This window comes from Filicampus tigris, chromosome 16, assembly GCF_054856515.1.
Source record: "Filicampus tigris isolate MCC_2025a chromosome 16, RoL_Ftig_1.0, whole genome shotgun sequence".
Taxonomy (NCBI): domain Eukaryota; kingdom Metazoa; phylum Chordata; class Actinopteri; order Syngnathiformes; family Syngnathidae; genus Filicampus; species Filicampus tigris.
This window is the reverse complement of record NC_141232.1, coordinates 7052660-7073920: the sequence shown is the minus strand read 5'-3', so window position 1 is coordinate 7073920 and position 21261 is coordinate 7052660. Positions and strand designations below refer to the sequence as shown.

General features: G+C 41.6%; 3 protein-coding genes across 4 annotated transcripts; 1 reads left to right on the top strand and 2 right to left on the bottom strand.

The window, feature by feature from the left end:
* Positions 1-1710: 1710 nt before the first annotated feature.
* Positions 1711-13317, bottom strand: fmnl1a (formin-like 1a). Its single transcript, XM_086056551.1, has 27 exons — positions 13164-13317; positions 12934-13027; positions 12312-12718; positions 10306-10389; positions 9755-9841; positions 9553-9623; positions 9349-9432; positions 9112-9264; positions 8919-9027; positions 7690-7766; positions 7510-7603; positions 6542-6616; positions 6347-6457; positions 6111-6260; positions 5932-6033; positions 4905-5613; positions 4688-4812; positions 4398-4600; positions 4079-4313; positions 3948-4016; positions 3790-3870; positions 3560-3689; positions 3331-3494; positions 3165-3266; positions 2996-3088; positions 2554-2659; positions 1711-2471 (listed from the first exon to the last, which is right to left on the bottom strand). The coding sequence occupies exons 3-27, from the start codon at positions 12498-12500 to the stop codon at positions 2407-2409; spliced, it is 3468 nt and encodes a 1155-aa protein (XP_085912677.1). The 5' UTR covers positions 12501-12718; positions 12934-13027; positions 13164-13317; the 3' UTR covers positions 1711-2406.
* On the top strand, positions 11801-18778 carry mlx (MAX dimerization protein MLX). Of its 2 annotated transcripts, XM_086056557.1 has the most exons (10): positions 11801-12200; positions 12350-12819; positions 12911-13301; positions 14537-14576; positions 14659-14748; positions 15141-15250; positions 15336-15435; positions 16054-16153; positions 16950-17151; positions 17229-18778. In XM_086056557.1, exons 3-10 carry the CDS (start codon positions 13263-13265, stop codon positions 17283-17285), a joined length of 738 nt encoding a protein of 245 aa, XP_085912683.1. In that variant the 5' UTR covers positions 11801-12200; positions 12350-12819; positions 12911-13262; the 3' UTR covers positions 17286-18778. The 2 variants fall into 2 exon arrangements, with proteins under 2 accessions (XP_085912683.1, XP_085912684.1); XM_086056558.1 differs by lacking the exons at positions 11801-12200; positions 12350-12819; positions 12911-13301 and adding an exon at positions 13362-13719.
* Positions 18779-18825: 47 nt separating this feature from the next.
* psmc3ip (PSMC3 interacting protein) lies at positions 18826-21107 on the bottom strand. Its single transcript, XM_086056559.1, has 8 exons — positions 20848-21107; positions 20495-20595; positions 20336-20425; positions 20007-20118; positions 19495-19640; positions 19314-19367; positions 19174-19233; positions 18826-19089 (listed from the first exon to the last, which is right to left on the bottom strand). The coding sequence occupies exons 1-8, from the start codon at positions 20864-20866 to the stop codon at positions 19033-19035; spliced, it is 639 nt and encodes a 212-aa protein (XP_085912685.1). The 5' UTR covers positions 20867-21107; the 3' UTR covers positions 18826-19032.
* Between the last annotated feature and the right edge of the window lie 154 nt (positions 21108-21261).

The following is a 21261-nucleotide window of genomic DNA, read 5'->3' as shown; positions in this document are numbered from 1 at the left end:
TTATTGCATATATATATATATATATATATATATATATATATATATATATATATATATACATATATTCATATATATATATATATATACATATATTCATATATATATATATATATACATATATATTCATATATATATATATATATATATATAAATATATATGTATATACATATATATTTATATATATATGAATATATGTATATACATATATATTTATATATATATATATATATGAATATATGTATATACATATATATTTATGAATATGTACATGTATAGTGTGTGTATATACAATATATATGTATGAATATACAATATATGTATGTATATACAGTATTATATAGTATATATGTATGTATATACAGTATACATATGTATATGTGTACTTGTGTATATGCATATATGTATATGTATATATGTGTATATATGTATGTATGGATATGTGTGTGTGTGTGATGTCTCTGTATGATTGTATACCTGTGAAAAAGAAAGTGATTATTACGATATAAATATATATACATACAGTATTTAGACTTAGACTATAAATGAGGATCTACTGCAAAATGTTATCACCGCTTCAGCTTTTATAAATTAACAGTGTGATCGTTTTGTACAGATTTTTTTTTTTTTCCCTTTTCGCATTCCACACGGAGCTTATTTATTCATATGCGTGGGACATTTTTTAAATTATTATTTGTTAAAAATAAATATCTGTATAGGCTCTGTAATATACATAGCCCCTTTTTTTTCTAGGATTTTCTGTATGGACATGTGTTCTATAGTGTATGTATTGAGGAATTAGTAACCCAAAACATTTTTTATTTATTTAAAAAAAAAAATATATATATATATATATTGTTATTTTCCGTATGCCTTTTTAAAATTTATTTATGTATTTTTAGAAATCACCCCATGCTATTTTTGCGTGTTTTTGGTGCTGTAGGAGGTGCCACTCTATGGTGTAAGTACAAAGTTCGTATGAGGTCACATGACTTTAGTGTTGCATTTGGGTCTGCGCGTAAAACTGCAACACTCTTGAGCAGGGGCAAAGAAAAGTCGGGAAAGCAGAACCACCGAGATGGATCAACAATGAAGTGTTTCAACTTGTATCTCTCTTTTTTTATATCAATACAATAAACCTATGTGCTATATAGTATGTACTGTATATAGTACATGTACTGTATTTTTACATGAATGTGTGGATGTTCAAACAGCATCGCAAAGTAGAAGAAACAAAAATTATGTAAATAGTCAGTTGTTCCCAGCCGGTCCAAGAAATTGTTATGTCCAAAAATCAAAATATATTGATATATTATTATTTATGAGTAGAATAATGACGGCTTCAAAGGTATTAAACCACCACAAACGCATGTCTCGTCTGAAGCAATCGCACGGTGCAGTCAAGATGATTAACAAAAAAAATACTAAGATGTCTATAATGAATGTTTTCTCTAAAAATACAAAAAAAAAAGAGTTACAACAGAAAAGGTGTTGAAGTTGAGATGTTCTTTTGGTTTTGTGTGTGAAACAAAGGCAGGCATGTTAGGTCGTGTGACGTCTAACGGGATCGCTTGAGCGCAATGCGGGCCTGAGTTTGTAGTTAGTGTGACATAAAGAACAAAAAGTAACAATAGATTTATTATAAATATACATATGTATGATGATAGCAATTTATTAAAAAAAAAAAAAAAAGAATGATGCTGGACTTAATTTATTAGTGTGGATGACATTACGTGAGGAAATGTGTGTGACAAAATGTTTTGTACATAATATGATGTGATTGTGTCCAATAAAGTGCAGCTCCTCTTGTACAGTTCACTGACTCTCTGGAATTCTGTCTCTTAACACGGCCTTGACAATACACCATAACGACGATACCCGCTTACGTTATCAGCTGTGTTCACACCCGCAACGGTGCACACTGCCCTTTAATAAATATGCAGGCTTACACACGTCTGTAATATTACCAACACCTGGTCTAAAACACCTTTGCACAGATTTACGCTGGTCACGAAAACAAAGTCCTATATTTTTATCATCTTCACAGAAAGATCAAAGTCAAATCAAGATCAATTTTGTGTTCGCCTGGTTCAACCCCCCGACCCCCAAATGGTCGGTCGGCCCTGCCTGTGTAAAATCACAAAAACACTGAATAGTTTTTTAAAATTGAAAAAAAGTTGGGTTTTTTTTATTTTATAAAGAACAACACAAGCATGCATCTCAAAATGTACGATTTCTTTTTCATAACATTTTGGATTAAAATACAACTTGAATGTATGTATTTATATACAAAGCAACTTCCCGCTGAAACGTTGACAAACGATGATGTTGTTTTTCTGGCATGAGATTTCAAGTTGACATCTTGTGTGTGTATCGATCCACTTTCGGCCTTGAGGTTGTTGTATCTTTTAGGTGTCCGAGCGTTGAGCTGTCCGGCGCCCGTCTGTGCGGCGGTACGGCGTGTTCCTCAGATCTGAGGGTGGCGAACGAACAATAAGGGTGACGGTATGACCACGCTAACACTTCACACACGTCAATTTGTCGCATGGTCTTACCTGTGATGATGTCCTCCAAAGCACCATCCTTGCCCTCGCGCACCTGAGGTTGCACCTGCTTCCTCTTCAGCTCAGCAATGAAGTCCATCTTGGGCATCTGGGGACCCTACAAGGATTTGTCAAAAATGACCAACATCACATGACCAAACCCCAAAAAACAGGTGAGCCGTCACGGAGTCAAAATGTAACTAACAGTTTGAACAGTCAAGACATTTGCGTTTGCAACTCACTCTTTTTTCCCTTCTGCACTGATATTTACATTTGTGTGATGAAGCTTGACATACTACCAAAAGCACATCGCCAGTCTCATCACCCACTAGCCAGAAACCGAGTTGCACTTTATTATATTTGCTGTCCCGTACCTACTATGTTCCATGCGGCAATCTCTTTACACGGAAAATCCTAATCTAATGCATGTACTCTTCGACTCCAGATATTTTACCTTCTGGCCTCCAGCCTTTGCTGGCGAACTATCTTTCGCTTGGCTCATCTCAAGTTCCATTTTCTTCTTCTGCTGATTATCTTGCTCAGCTTTCTGCGACCCAAAAAAAAACCCAAAATCATCAGGTCCAGATGTGCCACACTTTTGCAACCCCACCCGACGTTCTCACCTTATAGGCTCTGATAAAGCGTACAAAGAGTGGGAAGAACATGGCCGGCTGCGTAGTTTTGGGATTCTCCCCGAAATACTCCACCACCGAGCAGTAAGCCTCCTGCGCAATGGAGAAGCGGCGATCAGGTTGACGCACGAGCTCACTTGTGGCATTTGAGGCTAACCTGAGCAGTCTTGCTGTCTTTCATCAGAGACTCCAACTGCTCACTGTTGCTTTTGATGAACTCTTTCAAGACCGGGCTGTCATCCTGTACCATAAACTCCTTCTTGGTCATTTCCATACCTCGGTCCAGGGAGCGGATGTCCTGGAGGATGCTGTCCAAGGACACTGGCAAAGAGACAGGAGCTTTCGTGTAAACATGCAAGACAAAATACGCAGGTGTGAACTAGTACCGAGGGCTGCCTTGTCCACAAAGTGGAGCTCTGTGTGGAAGTTGGCCAAGTCGGGATACTTCTCATGGACGATGTTGGCAATGAAGTGGAGCAGCGTCTGCGTGCGGTCTGTGGACTTTGTTTCCAGGAGCTGAAATACAAAGTACAAACAGAAGATGACATGGTTCGTTGAACACCTTATTCTACCACTGGTTTTCCATTCTGGTGTAAGCTCTTGGGAAGCTACTTACTAGGTCAAGACTCTGCAGTCTAAAGCCATAAGCTGTCCCTCTCTTGCTGCTGTTCATGTAGTTGCCAAACGCTAAAACGATCTAAAAGGGGGTAGCAAAAGGACAAAGTTAGGATCTGTCTGAATGCTTCATGAGCAAGTTAAATCTCTTGGACCGACCTCTAAGATCTTCTTTAGTTTGGCCGAAGACTTGATGGACATGGACGCCGCGATAATGGAGTTGATTTGCTGCGACGAGAACAAAATGCTCAAATCGTTGGTCCAACACTTTCGGAGGAGGCTCGACTCACCGGCTGCAGTCGTTTGACACTCTCGGGAAAGTTTCCCATGAAGGTGAGCGTGTTAATTCGCTGGCTCAGGCGAGGGATCTTGCCGAAGCGCAAAATGAAGCGGTCTTCGTCCGTGAGGTCCTCAAGCGGTCGTCCGTCATTCTCGTAGTTGATCAGAAGCTTTATCTCAAAGTCCGAGGGTATGAAGTGCTCCAGTAGCTCCAGAAAGTCAATGGACAAGGACTGCTGATCGTACCTGTAAAGAGGGAAACGGACAATGACTGTTTTTTTTTTTTTAATTCCACAAAGTCATGAAAAAGGTCAGTTGGGCGGACAGTACGTCTCGATGGCCTCGCAGATCTGCGAAGGGGTCATCCCCCCTTTGCGCAACGTGATGGCCAAATTCTTGGCCTTGTTGGGGTCAATCAAAGATGTCTTGTTGGAAACCTTGGGCCCTAACTTCTTTTTTCCCTTGGTCAGGTCTGTCGGGTTACCCTGCGCCTTGGTCTTGAATTGTTCTTCAAACATCTCCATGTTCAGCTCCTGGACGGACATAGAAGGATGATAAACCTTGTGCCTTCATACCCTTACCTCCAGAGACTGTTCTGTGTCCGAATTGTGCCTTCTTACCTCCAAGACTTGCTCATCGTCCAGCTCATGAAACACGGTTCCCGTGACCTGATTCGGTTTTAGAGGCTGCCAGTTCAGCAACGGCATCCTAAACTTAGTCTGGATAGGCTTCTTACTCTTCATCCCTGAAGAGAACACAAAGAAGACCATGTAACTATGATTTTAGGATTTTAGATCTGGGATCCACATCCTTTCACCACTCAGAAAGTCTCACTACCAGACAGAATGCTGGGTGCTCCTGGAGGGGGTGGAGGAGAACCAACAGGTGGAGGCGGCGGAGGTGGTGGCCGTTCTCCAGCGGCAGGAGGAGGAGGAGGAGGTGGTGGCGGAGGCGGCGGCCCTCCTACGGCAGGTGATGGAGGAGGCGGTGGTGGAGGTGGCGGAGGTGGTGGTGGCCCTCCTCCAGCTGCATGTGAAGGAGGCGGCGGAGGCGGCGGAGGCGGTGGAGGCGGCGGCCCTCCTACGGCAGCAAGTGGTGGAGGCGGAGGAGGAGGCGGAGGAGGAGGTGGTTGCTGCACAGCTCCGGCGGCAGGTGCAGGAGGTGGTGTTGTTTCTCCTCCAGGGGCAGAAGGTGGTGGTGGTGGTGGTGGTGGCGGTGGCGGTGGCGGTGGCGGCGGAGGAGTTGCCGAGGGACAGGTCATAGTTGAGGCGGTACACGCCACGTCGGCTTTGGATACTGGCGCCGATACGCAATCGGTCACGGTGATGGGTACAACCTTGATGTCCAGACCTCCCGAGGGGGTCCTGGTCAAGCAGATCAGACCCTTCTCCTGAAGCTCCTGGATCTTCTGCTCCAGCTCAGATGGTGCCTGAGAAGCCGCCATGCTCAGACGCTCCCTCTCCTTCTCCCGCTCCCTGTCCAGCTCCTTCTCCCGTTCCCTCTGCTGCAAGGTGCTCACCTGAGAACACGAGTCTCTCAGGCTTTCCTGTGATAGAAGAGGACGACTCATCAGCATGGTCTCACAGCCGTGCAGCAAGTGCAAACATGAATAGGTGCAATATCACAGAGCTCATATGATTACACAGATGCAATACACAACCCTATTTATCAACACTTTTGTTGGATTCCCCGCACACCCTTCACCCTTCTTTCCTATTATGGTGCAACTGCAAAATGGCATATGGCGGCGCCCCCGTTGACTGTGAAGCCTGCCCCTTTGAAAGTTGGACCGTAATGTTGTAACTCCACAAAAACCTTAATACTAACAACAAACTACCCTCGGCAGTTGCGTAAATAAACAGACCTTGAGCAACTCAGCCTCTTTGGTGGCCTGCATGAGTTGAGTCTCGAGCTCGGCAATCTTCTCTCCGCTCTGAGTCTCCATCTCTTGGAGCTGAGCGTTGAGCTGGAAAGCGCAGCACAAGGAACAACTGAGCACACGTCCATGACCTCCGCCGCACTCGTGCGATCTACGTAGCCCACCTGAACGTTGTGGTCCTGCAGCTGGTCCACGTGCTCCAGAACGCCGCCCCGGCTCTCGGCGTCCTCCAACAGAGCGCCGACGTCCAGCACGTTGTCCAGGTAGGCCTGGATCTGCACCTTTAGCTTCTCGCTCTCCGTTTGCCGCAGACTCTAAAATGCATGAACAATGCGGAACGCGCATCAGTGAACTCCATTCACGGGACGCTTCAGTAGGTAGACCGTCACAATCTTCTCACTTCCAGATACTTGTCCAAGTGCAAGTTGGTGAACTCATACTGGAGGTGCACGCGAAAGTTCATGTTCTCCACGGAATGGACCACAATGTTGATGAACTGCATGCAGGCCACCTGCAAAGTGATGCCATTCCATTCGTAACAATCTTTTTCAAATGATTGTACAATTCAATGCGGTACGGAACTTGTACGACCCACCATGAAGTCAATGTTGCAGTCGTCGTTGAGGAAATACTCCATCAGCTTCTCAAAGCGGTACTTCTCTTTGCTCACCTGAGGGGGGGAAAACCACAATTAGATGCACAATAATGATATTATTATCATTTGAATTTAAACATAAGTACCATATGCTTAAAAAATTGTGCCTTACAAAGAAGAGTTTTGATGATTTCTATATTAACATCGATGCTATAATGTAGTAATGTATTGTATGGCTATAAATATATATAACGTATATACACTGTAGTAGTAAATGTGTTTATACAATTTACATTTTAATAGCATGTAATTGAAAAAATATAGTATATATGCATTTGATTAGTAAAATTGAGAATTGACATGTTTTATGACATGTACAAAGATATCGATCTTATTTGTAATATTTTTGCCAAATTCAGCGGCATGTGAAAATTAAAATATGCATTTTATAATCCATTTCCATTTGACAATATTTATGATTATATGTTCATTAAAAGTTAAAATCCATCGATACAGTACGTTACATAAAATATTCATAATATTGCGTTTGTGTGTAATTATATTTAAATGACATAATTGTCAAAAACATAGTTTTATAAAAGTATTAATAGTGCTTGATGTGAGTAGAAAAAAATCCCCGAGCAACCCCAAAAGGTTTTTAATTACCGGTACTTGTAAAAAGACACAAGATGGCACCCAAGCACTACACAAAGCTCATCAACTCACTTCAGCATAGTTTCTTGCATCCAAAGCAACATATTTTATACAGATCTTTGATTTTATAATATAGTACACATTTACACGATACTGTATTATTAGGCATAGTATGTGCATTACACCTTTTCCCCACATGGGGGTGCATGCGGCAAAGTGAGCGTAATAGTGTACTGTTTATATTGTATAGTGTCTGTCTTGTCTACTGATATCGATTATCATGATTATTCTTAGGAATATGATTATTATGGGACCTCTCTGAAGTTATCAAAGGCTGACAGGATGATGTCATGTCCTCCTCTGACCAGACACACGGCCGCCAGCAGCTCCAGCACCAGGGCCTTGGTCCTGTCACAGAAGATGTGATGTGATGTGATGATGATGATGTCACAGGTACACACACACACACACTTACTGTACACACACACACACACCTGTGATTCCTGCTGTTCAGACTGAGCGTGATCTCGTTGACGCAGCGCGGGTGCGTCATCACCAGGTTGAAACCCGACTGAAACAGAAAGGATGACATGGAAACATGACTAGAGCTGGAGCTGTAGTTTTTCGGGTTTTTTCCCTCTGGTTTATCATCATTGATACGCTTGGGAAAGGGCATAAATAAAAAAATTTTAAAAAAAGCAAAAAACATAAAAAAAAAAAAAATGGACTTAGCGGTCAGCTAATGGCGAGCCGCGTTGTCATATCGATGCAATTCTGTCCGTCTTTTACTTTACATTTTAAATGTTAATTTCATTCTGAAGTTTCAAATTGACAAATTGGTTCATTTTACAGAAAGATTAACTGTATCATCAAGTGACTTTTTATATGACAAAGAATTGGTCAGGTACACCATGACAGGCAAACTACAATACTCTCCAAGTACAGTATTCTGTTGCAGGAAGTTTTGTGTACCTGACATGGTTATAAAATAGTTTTGGATTTTTCATTATGATTTCTTTTTATGTTGTTTTGACTTTTTGTTTTTTAAATTCAGTTAGTTGTAATTCGTTTTAGAGCAGGTTTGTTTTTTTTTGTTTTTTGTTTTTTTGAAAAATGCTTCATTTTATTTTTCATTTTAGTTTTAGTATTAGTTGTATTTTAAATATATGGAGTATTTGTGGAGTGCAAGATAAAAATAAATTAATTTAAAAAGTCACTTGTTATTGTGTAATATCGTAAAGTAAATTTGAATTCCCAAACAGCTGCTGGACCTTCCTCTCTGTATGATGACCCCACACTAATACCAAAATAAGTACAGTTAAAATGAACCCCGAAATTTCATGTATGATATTTAGCGCAAAAAAAGACAAACATGTAGGAAATTTTCAGTAAGTTACTTTTATCAAAATGTAGTTTCAGTTAGTTACACTCTAAAGACTACTCGGTCAAAAACAACCAAATTTTGGTTTAAATTGGACCGACCCACTACTAGGGTAAATTTGACCCAGCTTTCTGGTTAGTACAAAACAAAATTGGGTCAAATTGACCCATATAGGTCAGTCCAGATTTTGACTCAAATTTGGGTTACTTTTGTCTAGTTTTAGGGGTGTATAAATACTCTTGTTTTTATTTGACTTTGGCATTGTTTTTTGGTTTTTTTTTTTTTTCCAATATAGCTTTACTTATTTTGTTATTTTTCATGAACAAAAAATAACCTTGGTACCTGATAATTCATGATGGCCCTCAGGCACATGATGCACACATGCACGTCATCTCTATGACTTGGCAGATGAGACTTCTTCAGCATCTTGTTCCCCAGAGTGGAGCTGATTCTGTTCATAATGGCAACATGAGCATCAGTCCACGGTCGACGGCCAGCGCAAAAGATAATCCCGATTTAGTCGAAACTTTCTCACCTCACTGTGAGCGCTCGCGCCGCTCGGGTCATCCCGTGCGAGTGCGAGCCGCCGCCGCCGCTGCTCTTGGTCAAGTCTTCGATGGACCTCCCGTTGACAGGCCTCGATTTGTCGCTCACGCTGCCGCCGTTTTCGCTGTTCTCCACGTCAAACCTGCGGGAGAAAAAAAATATCTGAGGTGACTCTGTGGATGGCGGGGAAATATTGAAAAACGTTTCAAGCTGCTGCGCTACTCACGGGGCGTCTCCCTGGGCCTGAGACAAATACTCCACCAACACGTCCAGACCTTTATTCTGCTCGTTGAGGAACTCTTGAGCCCAACTTTTCATATTAATAATACATAATTTAATCACACATCACATTTAAGAGGGATGCCCAAGTTTTTCCATTATTTGTAAACAGCACTTATTTTCAGTGAATTTGAAATGAAATGTTGCTCACCCGATGTGGTTGGTGCGCAGGGATATTTCCAAATCCTTGAGGACCTTGGTGGCATCTTGGATTCTTTTCTTCTGATGAACAAGCACCAGCAGAGCATGTATTTATTAGCATCATAAACAAAATTGTAGCGATATCGGCCGATTAATCGGTTGGGCCCTGCTGCAGAGTACAGTAGAGATGAGGGACGATCAAGTCTACTGACCCGGCGAGCCACCACCACTTGGTCCTGGTAGAAGCTCTTGATCTTGGCCGGGTACGTGGACGGAGGACTTTTCACCTGAAAGCGCTCCTGAGAGAGCAGAGAGTGGTTTGAAATACACACACACACTCATATTGAGGTAAGTGTGCACACGCTAACACACCCCAATCAATGTGTGGTCTCATCCGACACTGTTGCCATGCCGACACCTTTGAGGTTTTAACACTGCTTAACCACACATGCGCTTTGTGGGACGGCGCTATTCCGCAATGTTTTATGACCTGCTTGCTTAGTCAAATCAACATTTTTTTTTTTAAAGTAAACATTATATTATATATTAAATAAAAATGTAATAAAATTAAAAATAAAGGGAATACCTTTAAAAATGACATTAAACATTTTAAACGTGAAAATGCAGCGATTTGAATAATAATAAAAAAATGATACAAATAAAACAATTAAAATACAATTACATTAAAAACAATAAAAGGTAATACATTAAATTTAAAATGACAACATGTAAAATAAAACAAATATCACAGTATGTTACGTACCTGGTCACAGACCAGCTCCCATTTCTTGTCATTGTCATACTGACTCAACAGCTGCAGTTTATCTGGTGGCAAGTTCATGTAGCTCTGAAAGACAGTAACATTCTTATTACTAATCTGTATTTTTAGTTATTTTATTTGGTAATATTGAAAATATTATGTGACCAACCTGTTACTCTGAGAATAAAAAAGCACACCACCGTTCTCAGCCAATCCATTATTTCGTCATACAACAAATATTATGAGAACGTTCTTTATTCTGTTTTTACCGTCGCCAAGACAGTTATGTCTTTTAAAGTCAAAAATTGTCTTTACAATATGTTATATGCTCCCCCACGTGTCTAAACACGGTATTCTGATTAATCCTATGTTTGTGGAATATGAATTAAACAGAAAAATCGACCCATTTTAGCCATCTCAGGAGAGCGGCCATTTTGTCCTGTACTGCCACTTGCTGTCGACTGAAAAAAATCGCAGTGCCAAAGGGCTCACCTTGCGAACGTCACATGACCAAACAATGAGACAGATTTTTCAGCATAACACATATTTCATAAATGCAGTATTAATCAAAATACCATGTTTAGACTAGTGGGGGTGCATAGAACATATTATCGCTTCCTCTTTAACAGATATTTCTACTGTAGTTAATTACTGTCGTTAGCTAGCAAGTCCGTTTTTGTTTACAGATTACATTTATCCGCATTGTCGGTGAACAAAGTCAATTCTTGCTTTGATTTGAGTCACTCATAACTTCTGTTTTGTTCATCGCAGGGTACTTCTAGACCTGGCGATGAAGGCCTCACACGGAAATGTCTTTGCTGTGAAGTTGGTGACTGTTCTCTTGCTTTCATTGTGGTTTGACAGTTAAACGCGCGAGATGCCCCTTAGCATACAAAAATGAGTCAAATTCTGGCGGATGCTGCTCGCTTTTAGCCGTGATGAACACGTGCTAGTTGCTTCTTTGCTAAACATGAACCTTCTGTTCGTTCCACTTCCTCCTGAATTGTTTGGCTCGGAAGAAGTGAGGTCACACTCAAACGGCTGAGTGAGTGCAGCCATCAAATGGGGAAAAAAAAAAAAACATTGTTTATTCCACTTCTCCTAAAATGAGAATTTGTGTCAGTAATTTAAAGGCCCATGTGTGAACACAAAAAAATGTGTACTACTTATCAGGTTCATGGATTCAAAATAATGAAAAAAATACTAATATTGGATGGCAGGAAATACTATAATAGAATAAAAATTATTGTTAATTTGGTTCTTAAAATTTTGCGTAGCAAGTAGCGCTAAATTATTTGTTTTTAGAAGTCCTTTCCTCAGCAATAATTGGCTTGGAGGAATTTTCACACAATCCACGTGTTGAACGTCAACTTCCTACACGTCCAATAAGCTCTGTTAAGGGGATATGAAAATAAACGTGACAACCTTAACCAGATCATATCAGATGGTGAAAATCAGCACAAACATCCCGAGTGCAGCGTGTTGAAAGCGTGCTGCTTTCCGGTCTTCTGGTCTGTGGCACTGGTGTGTTGCGCCACTTCCCCTTTAGACCCCGCACGCTCGCCATACCAAAAAGTGAGGCGTATCTTGTTGCTTTTTCCATATCATTTCATTTTTGTTTGCGATATGTTTTGATCTTTGAACTGTTGTGACTAATCCACTTTTTTTTAGGCTTTATATGACCTTTAAACCATTTATTTTAGCCCTACATGCAATACTATAATACAGTGGGGTGTAAAAGATAGCTTTATTAAGACTCAATAAAGTTTTTTTTCCTAGTAGACGTTGGTCTAAATTGTTAGAGGGAAACACTAACAGAAGCCCGATCTCGGACCAGCCGATAGGCGATTACTATTGGATCCGGCCGGACAAAACGCGGATAGACGGACAGCGGAAGGGTAAGGCGGCCGGGAAATTTGAGTAAAATGCCCAGCTCATTGCTGCCTAATTCTGCATACGTGACCTCAATGGGATTATTACAGTGAGTTTACAAACCGTTCTTCACTCACCAGCACCACATTGAAGCGTTCTTCCAACTCTTCCTCAGCAGGCAAGGGCAACTTGGGGGCAGCTGGCTGCTTCTTCTGCTGCAGCGTCGGGGCGCCGGGCTCGCTCATGATGGACGCCGTGCCCACTGAGCTCCTGGACTCGCGGCTGTCGGGTAGCGACTCCTGCTCCGAGCCCCCAGCATTCCCCATCACTAATCTCCACAAGTAATCCAGGAGGAAAGCAGTGTACAAACACCTTCTCCCAAGAAATCAGTGCATACCAGAGTGGGCCGTGCTCACCCCGAAAGAGCGCGTAGGCCTAGATGAGGCCTTGCGGAGAGAGGGGCTGCATCGCGAGGTCGTGGAGGATGGAAGAACAACACCTTGAGAACAGTTTGGCGTGCGATGTCTGAACGGAAGGCGACACTCTGAGAGGCAGAAAGACAGAAACCACACAAACAGAAAAGCAGAAGGGTAACTTCCTGTACATGGTAACAACACGAAAAACACAGGGTGGAGCACCCACAGGGTGAGGATTGTGGAAGTGACTGTTAGGGTAAATGCAGGTGTTTGAGGTTAGAGGTGAAATTGTCTTTTTTGTGTCTACTTTTCACTTGAAGCCACCATGGGTTTTGACCTTTACCCTTGGGGGGGCCAGCCTGCTTGTAGGCCAGTCAAGTGGTCCAAGAGGAGCAACGGCGACACGGTGTGGCCCAAACGGACTACTGCATCCCGGCCTGTGACATTTGAGGGTGTTTGGAAAAAAAGGAAACACACACACGAGTTATTCACAATGCTTTGACGTTGACAACAAAAGCCGATAATCTATTTGAGGGATTTTTTCACGAACATTTAAAAATAGCACGTTCTTACTTTGCCAGCTGACCACGTACTTCGTTTTGAGCTTTGTGGGTGCATTCAAAGTTTACCAGAAGGACCACAAACGCACCAACGTTATCACGGACAGCCAAAATGGCGGATCCGACGACTTCGCCCGAGGACCACGGCAAGGTAAAGTCGAGCCGTGCGTTCGTAACAAACATCATCTTTTTTGTCTTGTTACAAGTCTTTTGTGACATCAGTCACAAGTAAACCGTCGTGTGTCGGTTCACTTTCGCCCGCGCCGCCTGTCAGTTAGTCTGGCTTTGTTGTCTTGCTTGTCAAGTGAATGTAGTTGTGAGGCATTTTTTTGTGTCGCGAGCAGTGTTGGGCAAATTACTTCCAAAATGAAATATATTACATATTACTGGTTACTTGCATGTGAAAGTAATACGTTTCTTTACAATATTACTCTACAAATAGAGTAATGCGTTACTCAAGTTTAAGTTACTTTAAAGTTACTTTTTCAAAAATCGGGGATTAATTTATTTAATAATGATTTCAAGACCTTAAAAGGAAAATGCAAAATTTGCTGCCATACTCTAGCTGGGTAAGTTAACTTATGAGCATATTTAACTAAATAGTGTGGTCTATAATGTTAAATGTTTCGACTCAATGGTGTGGTGGCACATCACTACCTTTGATCAATATTTGTAACAATAAGATTTCTTTTTTTAAAATATAAATATTGGAACTGATATTTTGTCCAGTAAATAAATAATCACGACTGTAAACCACAAATGAAATTTTCATTATTCTCAAATTAATTTACACACTTTCCCAACCGGCAGGTTGTGGGTCCAATCCCCGGCCATTGTGACCATGTGTGTATATATATATATATGTATGTATGTATGTATATATATGTATATATATGTATATATATATGTATATATATGTATATATATATGTATATATATATGTATATATATATATATATATATATATATATATACACGTATGTATATGTAATTGTAGTTTCTCAACTGAACTTCAAATACGTGCTGCTTTTGCTGCAGCTACAACGGACATAAAACCTATGATGTTTCTAGGTAACTCTTTTACAAATGTGCAGTGTATATATTTAAAAAAATATTTTTGCCTTTTATTGTGTTGTTAAAGAGGACATTTTGTAGATTTAGCTTCCCTGGCAGTTTTGGGCACGTGGACTAACTATTGTGTCCTGATTTAAGCGGGGAACATAGCAGTGATTGTGGTCTTGTGCATGCGTGAAAACAAGTAATCAAGCTAGTGCTCAGCGGGTGCTTTGAGTGTCATTGTCCTCATGTAGGCCAACACTTGAACTGTGTCTTACTTTTGTCCCTCATTTCTTTCTCCCCATCTTGTGTTGCCTGGTGACGATTTAGCACTCGGACGCAGCGTTCGGCGATGGCGTCTTTGACCCCGGTGAGTTTCTTGCTCCCCACGTCACGGCCTCATGCAGAAGCCGATAATGATGATGAATGTTGAACAATGTGCTTTGTTGCAGTTCTTTTTGCCGACGCGGCTAGGACAGGGAGCCTGGTGTCAAGGGCCAACAGCATCAGCTCAACAAGTGCCTCCTCAGTTCCAAACACAGGTGTTCCTCCTGTTGAGTTCTTTGTCTTAGGTGTTGCCGCACAAAAAAAAAAAAAAAAAAAAAGTAGTCGGACTTAAGGCAGCGATAATGTTCTGGTGTCATTCTAACCTGGATTATGTTGTGTCAGAAACGGACAAAATCCCAATAAACCTTGTTTTGTGTCATTATTAACTCAATTTACAAATGCAATGGTACCTTGACACAAGTACCCCGAATTTGGTTGTTTTTTTTGCACTTGTTTAAAAACATAACTGATGACTCAATTGTCCATGGCAGTGAAGGTTGATGGCAGAAAAAGAGTTAAGGTGGTACTCTGGCTTACTGAATGTTTTAAATCATAGAAGGTAAAATATGTAAACCCACTGTGCGGCAATCTTCTAATATGACAACAGATGATGAGGATAGCGACTGCAGGCATGAGACGTTATACAAGAACTCCTGCAAAGATCGGCGGCGGCAAGCGCACACGCAGGCCGAGCAGAAGCGGCGTGACGCCATCAAGGTGACACCGCGTTCACCTCAGACTAGGACTGAACTTGCCGTTGTTGTTTCCTGAGATCTCAAAGCGCCCTAATCTCCCTCTCCAGAAAGGCTACGACGACCTGCAGTCGGTTGTGCCGACTTGCCTGCAGTCTGAATTTGCTGTGGGAGCTCAGAAGATGAGCAAGGCCACCATCCTGCAGAAGAGTAAGAGACCGCAGAACCTTATCGCGTACATTGTTTTGAAGGCACCACGTCAATAAAAGGAAGCAGAGTCAAATAAATTGGACTCTGTTGAATTGAATTTCATAGAGAAGCATCTGTCGCTGTAACACATTGCTGTTAACAAGAGCAAATATAATAACGACGGCACCGGGATGCTGAATTACGTCATCTCGATCGCGGCCTACATGACATCGCTGTAGCTGAAGTTGAACGTAAAACAAGCTGCAGTTTTGAACCGCCCTTCATGTCACATTCACCATGATGAAAAATGAAAGGAAACTGTTTCAATTTTCTATACCATTCAGTCCTCTCTCGTCATTTTACTTTCTTGCCCTCTCTCGTCATATCACTTCCTTATAACGCAAATCGTCGTATCTCCCGCTCATTGTCACCTCCGCGATGCATTCCTCGATGGGGGAATGCCGGCCAGCGGCATGTTGGGGCGAAGCTCCTTGCTGGTCTAGCACCGTAAACAAACTGTGAGGCGGGGAAAAAAAAAAAATCCAAGAGTGCAGATATTCTCTGCAAAAAATTAATACGAAAAGGCCTTTACAGGCGCGTCCAGTAAATTTACGACTACACAACCGTTTTTGTGTGCAGCCATCGAATACATCAAGTTTCTTCACAAAGAGAAGAAGAAGCAGGAGGAGGGAGTTTCCCGCCTCAAGAAAGAAGTGACGGCGCTGAAGATCATGAAAACGTACGTTGGTGGGTAGGCGGGGTGGCGCTTTTGTTGTTGCTTGCTAACTACATATGAAGGGGGAGCAGGGGGATGGGATTCTTCGGGATGTTTTGGACTAATATCAAACAATGTTATTGGTGCAGTTTGTCAAGGGAAAGTGAAGTTAAGACACATAAAAACGGGGAAAAAAAGCATAGAAATGCTATCTTTCATGATTGAGACTCCACCCTTTGAGACAATAGTGGTTGGTGCTGTTGTTTTGGTTAGCAGCAAAGTTCAAATGGTGCGTGGCAGTTAGCGTTTCGAAGTACGTTCTTGGAAGATGCTTATTGGATTGAATGGAGTCAGAGCGCCATCCAGTGGATAAACTTTGCAAGGACAAAAACGAATCCAATGAGCCGACCGATGAATAGAAACAGCTATGAATTGACGTACTTTCAACCCTTTTTTTCTGATGAGGAAAAATAAGACGTCTCACTTGCGATAAGACTGCAATCCGCAGGAGACTGTTGATAGGTGCTGGTGTTTTGGTTAGCAACAGCGTTCCCATATGGGGTTTGACAGTTAGCTTTTTAGTGTGCATAAAGCTATGAACTCAAGTAGATTCTTCCATTTCTTTTCCTGATGAGGAAATGGGCCTTTTATCTGAGTTGAGACTCCGCTCCCTGACAGACTGCTGTTTTGGCTATCAAAAAAATGGGCTAAGTCACTAATTCTTTATTATCTGGACAGCTATGAACTATGACGTTTATTTGCAGTTTGGCTGCTATTTGAGGAAACACGGCAGGTATTGTCATACATCTTCACCTCACAGGAACTACGAGCAAATTGTTACGGCGTACCAGAGCCATCCGCAGCAGGGCGCGAACCAGGTGTCGGACCAGATCAAGTTCAACATCTTCCAGAGCATCATGGACTCGCTCTTCTACTCCTTCAGCAGCTCCGTGTCCGTCAACAGCTTCCAGGAGCTGTCGGCCAGCGTCATCAACTGGATCGAGGAGCATTGCAAGCCACTGGTACGTCCACCGCAACGCGCCCCGCTCAAAACCTGGCATTTGATGCGTTTTTATTTCGGTTTTTTTTCCTCCTGTAGAGGCTGAAGGAATTTGTCGTCGGCGTGCTGCGACAGATCAACGGGCAGCTCTACTGATGCGGGCCGTGACGGTACACGATTGTGTATATTTTAGCCGCGTGGGCGCACTTGATGTTTGTCTCATTTTTACGATTTGAGCCGGTTTACGATTGCGATAACGTGTCGGTAGACAAAACAGCGGCGTTTTCAAAAGCTGACAACAGATTATGTGGAAACGCAGGCCTCAGGATGTTATCAAGAGCAACATGTTTGAAAAGTGTGTGGATTTTCTCACTCAGGGCTGGCTCGCTCTCTACTCGAGAATTTTTTTGCCAGAGTTTGTGGAGATTTCACTCTTAATTGTGCAAATGTGCCTAATATGGCCAGTGAGTGTACATAGACAATGTTAAGACAATAGTGATTGCTTAACAACATCAGCAGCAAGAGCACACTTGGTCCAGGACAATTCAAACAATTTTCCAGGGCAAGAGTTTTTTCATGACGTGTGAAGTGTCAAACTCCGGGCAGCACAATCCCTACTAGCCGCTTCCACATGTCAAGCCCAGTAAATTTGAACATCAGAGGCGTGACGGTAAAGCCTGCATTTGCCTGTTTCGTTCAGATATTACTCCCAGGAGCAGGATGTTGCAGTGTCTGCGGGGCAGATTCCCGCATTAATATAATTAGATGCGTGGTGATGTCAGAACGGCGGCTTTCGACACAAAGGGGCGTGGACACGCTCTCTTTTACAAACTAGCGACGGTCTGCCCGTTACGCCTCTGATACTACCTCACAAGCCGGCTAATTCCCGGGCTGTCCTAATCCTGCTCCGGTACCTTGTAAAAGGGTGTTCGGTTGCCAGTGTGTAAGGGGCTAGACTCTTTTGTACAGAAAACTAGTTTGTGATTTGTAAATAAATGACGGGAAGCTAATTGTCCCAATGACAATGTCAATTAGTACTTTTATCAGTGACTTCAAACGCTCTCATCAGAAGCAACTTGAAATACTTTTTTTTTTTTTGCTTGATTTCTATCTGAAAATGCATAATGACAAGCAAGCAGTTCTCAAAGTAGCCAAGGATTGTATTGAAAAACAACACTGCAGCCTTCTTTTATCAAAAGCATTTGATGTCATGGCTCGTGAAGTCCCGAAACAGACTTCCTCAGCTCTCGTTTAGAACAGTTAAGTGTTGTGGTTTGATAGCTATATCAAGCATAGACGTCAGTGTGTACTCAAATATTTTGCCTCTCGCTCTATTCTAACCAATGGTGTGCCTCAGGGGTCTGTCCTAGGATTACTCCTGTTCATTCTGTAACAATCCAAATCTAAATGCGGTTGTTTTTTGTAGCTGTACAACCGCCACGGTATTCCTGTATTTTGGTTTGTTGGTTGGTTTTGAACTTCCCCTCTCCTTATTTATTTTAGGCAAACTACAACATTGTTCCCTTAATGTTTTTCCTGATTATATGCGTTGAATGTCGCTTGTTTTTCAATGTGCTGCTACTCAGTCGTGGCCAGGGTGATTCCTTATCTGGCCGTCTTTCCTGGTGAAATAAAAGTGTTTGAAATAATTTAGTGAACCGTATACATTTTGTGAAACATTGTACAGAAACATGGACAAGATACAGCAACGTTCTTTTTTTCTTTGACCAAATCATGCGTGCTGAACATTTATTAAGCTTGTAAGAAATACGGAACGGGAAAATAAACACTGTTGCACACATCTTAAGTGCAAGATGAACTAGAGAAAAAAAAAACATATATACATTCTTACTCAAGGTCTAGGGTTGTTTGGTACATTCTTTTAAATACAGCAAACTAAATTTCAAACAGTGGGCACAACCACTTTGTAGTCTTCATCAGTCTCCACGCCAACCTCCTCCTGAAAGGACAACGCCATGGATATGTTGCACATTTAGAAAAAAAAAAGTGTTGCAGTCAACTCCAAAAGCTTCATTTCACCCACCAGGAACTCTTTCTTGCTCTTGGGATATCCCTCCAGGATTGTGTCTATCATGTCCGAAGCCTGAGTAGAATTGATCAAAGCTAGCGTTATACACGACCTCTGCGAGGAAGACATTTAAGAAGACTTTAAATTCTTATTACCAGTCTCTTCCTCTTTCGCCACTCTTTCACATAAACGTTGTGCTCTTTCAAAACCTGCAATTAAAAATATTTTGGATGACACGAATGATAAATGCATAATACAGAATTAATTACATTTCGCACAGATTGAGCTCTCGTGAGGTACGATGATGTGTCGCTCAAAGGTTTTGTACTCCCAAACCTTGTCTTTCTCCTCCGGTGTCACATGATTGGTGGCCGACTTTATTTTGTCCAGACGCTCGTGACATCCTGAACATTCCTCTCTCAGTCTGGAAATTTCTGATGTCATTTCCTGTGTAGTCAGGCTGCTGTTGAGCTCCTTCAACTCTGCAACAAACAGAGGAGCACTGCCGTCAGAAAAAACAAGTTCTAAACTGCTAATTCCCAATCGGTAAAGAGTCCATGATTTGGATGCAAATTGGCAATGTGTCGTCCCCCAAAATTGCCCCCCAAACCTAAAACATGTTTTTAAAACATCAAAATTTAAAACAAACAAACAAAAATCTTTGCACTATAAGAAATTTTTTTTGTTTTAAAGTGTGTATACCTATACAAATTAGATGATACAAATATTTGTAAAGCTTTATCACTTTTTTTTTTCTTTTAATGCAAGTTTTTTTTCATAGGGGAAAAAAAACGAAATTACTTGGACTCAACATGTTTTCAGAGAACAACAAAATGTGGCTACTGTACCTGCATCCAACTGTCTGCAGCTCTGGCTGAGGGCCTGCATCTCTCCATTGAGCTTAGAGATGTGACCGTCCATGGCCTTAAGGTCTGCATCATTCACATCTTTAAACTGAGCCTATGAAGAAGAAAGGGGTGTTCAAAATGTCACACAGGAAAGGCCCATGAGACGGATGAGTAGTGATGGCACTCCACCGGGGTATGTGTTGCTAAAGCCCCGTCAGAAATCTGTGTAAATTTGTTGGTGGGGGAATTTTGTGCTGTCAATCTGCAAATTCTCCAAAGTGTGTGTGTGTGTGTGTGTGTGTGTTGGGGTCTGTCAACCTGCAAATAACCTGATCAGCAAAATAAATCTTCTGTTTGCCATAAGTCTTCTCTTTAATTTTTCCCTCCAGAGCCAGCAGCTCCATGGATTTCACCACCGCCTGGTGACAAAAACAATTCACAATATTTTGTTTGTTTTAAACACACTTTTCCCAAAGTGCGTGTATAACCGTTTTGCCCAATCCGTGCTGTTTTTGTAGGTTACAGAAGACATCTTGGGCGCTGTAAGGACGGTTCTTGGCATTCAGGTAGGCGAGGATGACTGCGGCGCCTGTGTGGATGACATTCTGCTCACGTATATCGTATTTTTTTTGCTCCTTAATTGTTACTGCAAAACTGTTGTGTTGACTTGATTCGTGACATAATGTAAATCTGTCGTGACTCGAAGCTAGCTACATGTGAGGCTAATGTTAGACAACAGATTTCTGCCTAAAATATATATATATATCAGCGGCAGCTTAATTTGGCTACAATTTAAAATGACACGTCATAAATGGTGATAATGGTCAAAATGGTAACTTACTGTTATCCTTTTTACTCATTTTCAGCTCGTCCTTAGTCGCTTCCGATTTCGTTCCAAACTGAGTTTCGCGCGAAATGATTCGTCACAATTCTTTTTTTTTTTGGTGTACACCCATCAAAAATTCTCAAACCCATTGGGAGCGCCCACCCCGCCGCGTCTTGACAAAGTACACAATTATCAGCATTATTAAAATTCTAGTTATTTTAGCGACAAAGTATCGAATTCCATGGAAATTATACCCGAAATAAGTGAGCGATAACATTTGGGTGCAGACCATTTTACTTCCGGGTTAGGCGGCTTCGGTTCTAATGCACTTTTGGAATGCCTTAATTCTATAATTTGTTGTTTTCTATATTCTATAAGATGTTCTTTGCCTCTTAGGAAAATGAATCCAACGGTCTCATTGCTTTTGGT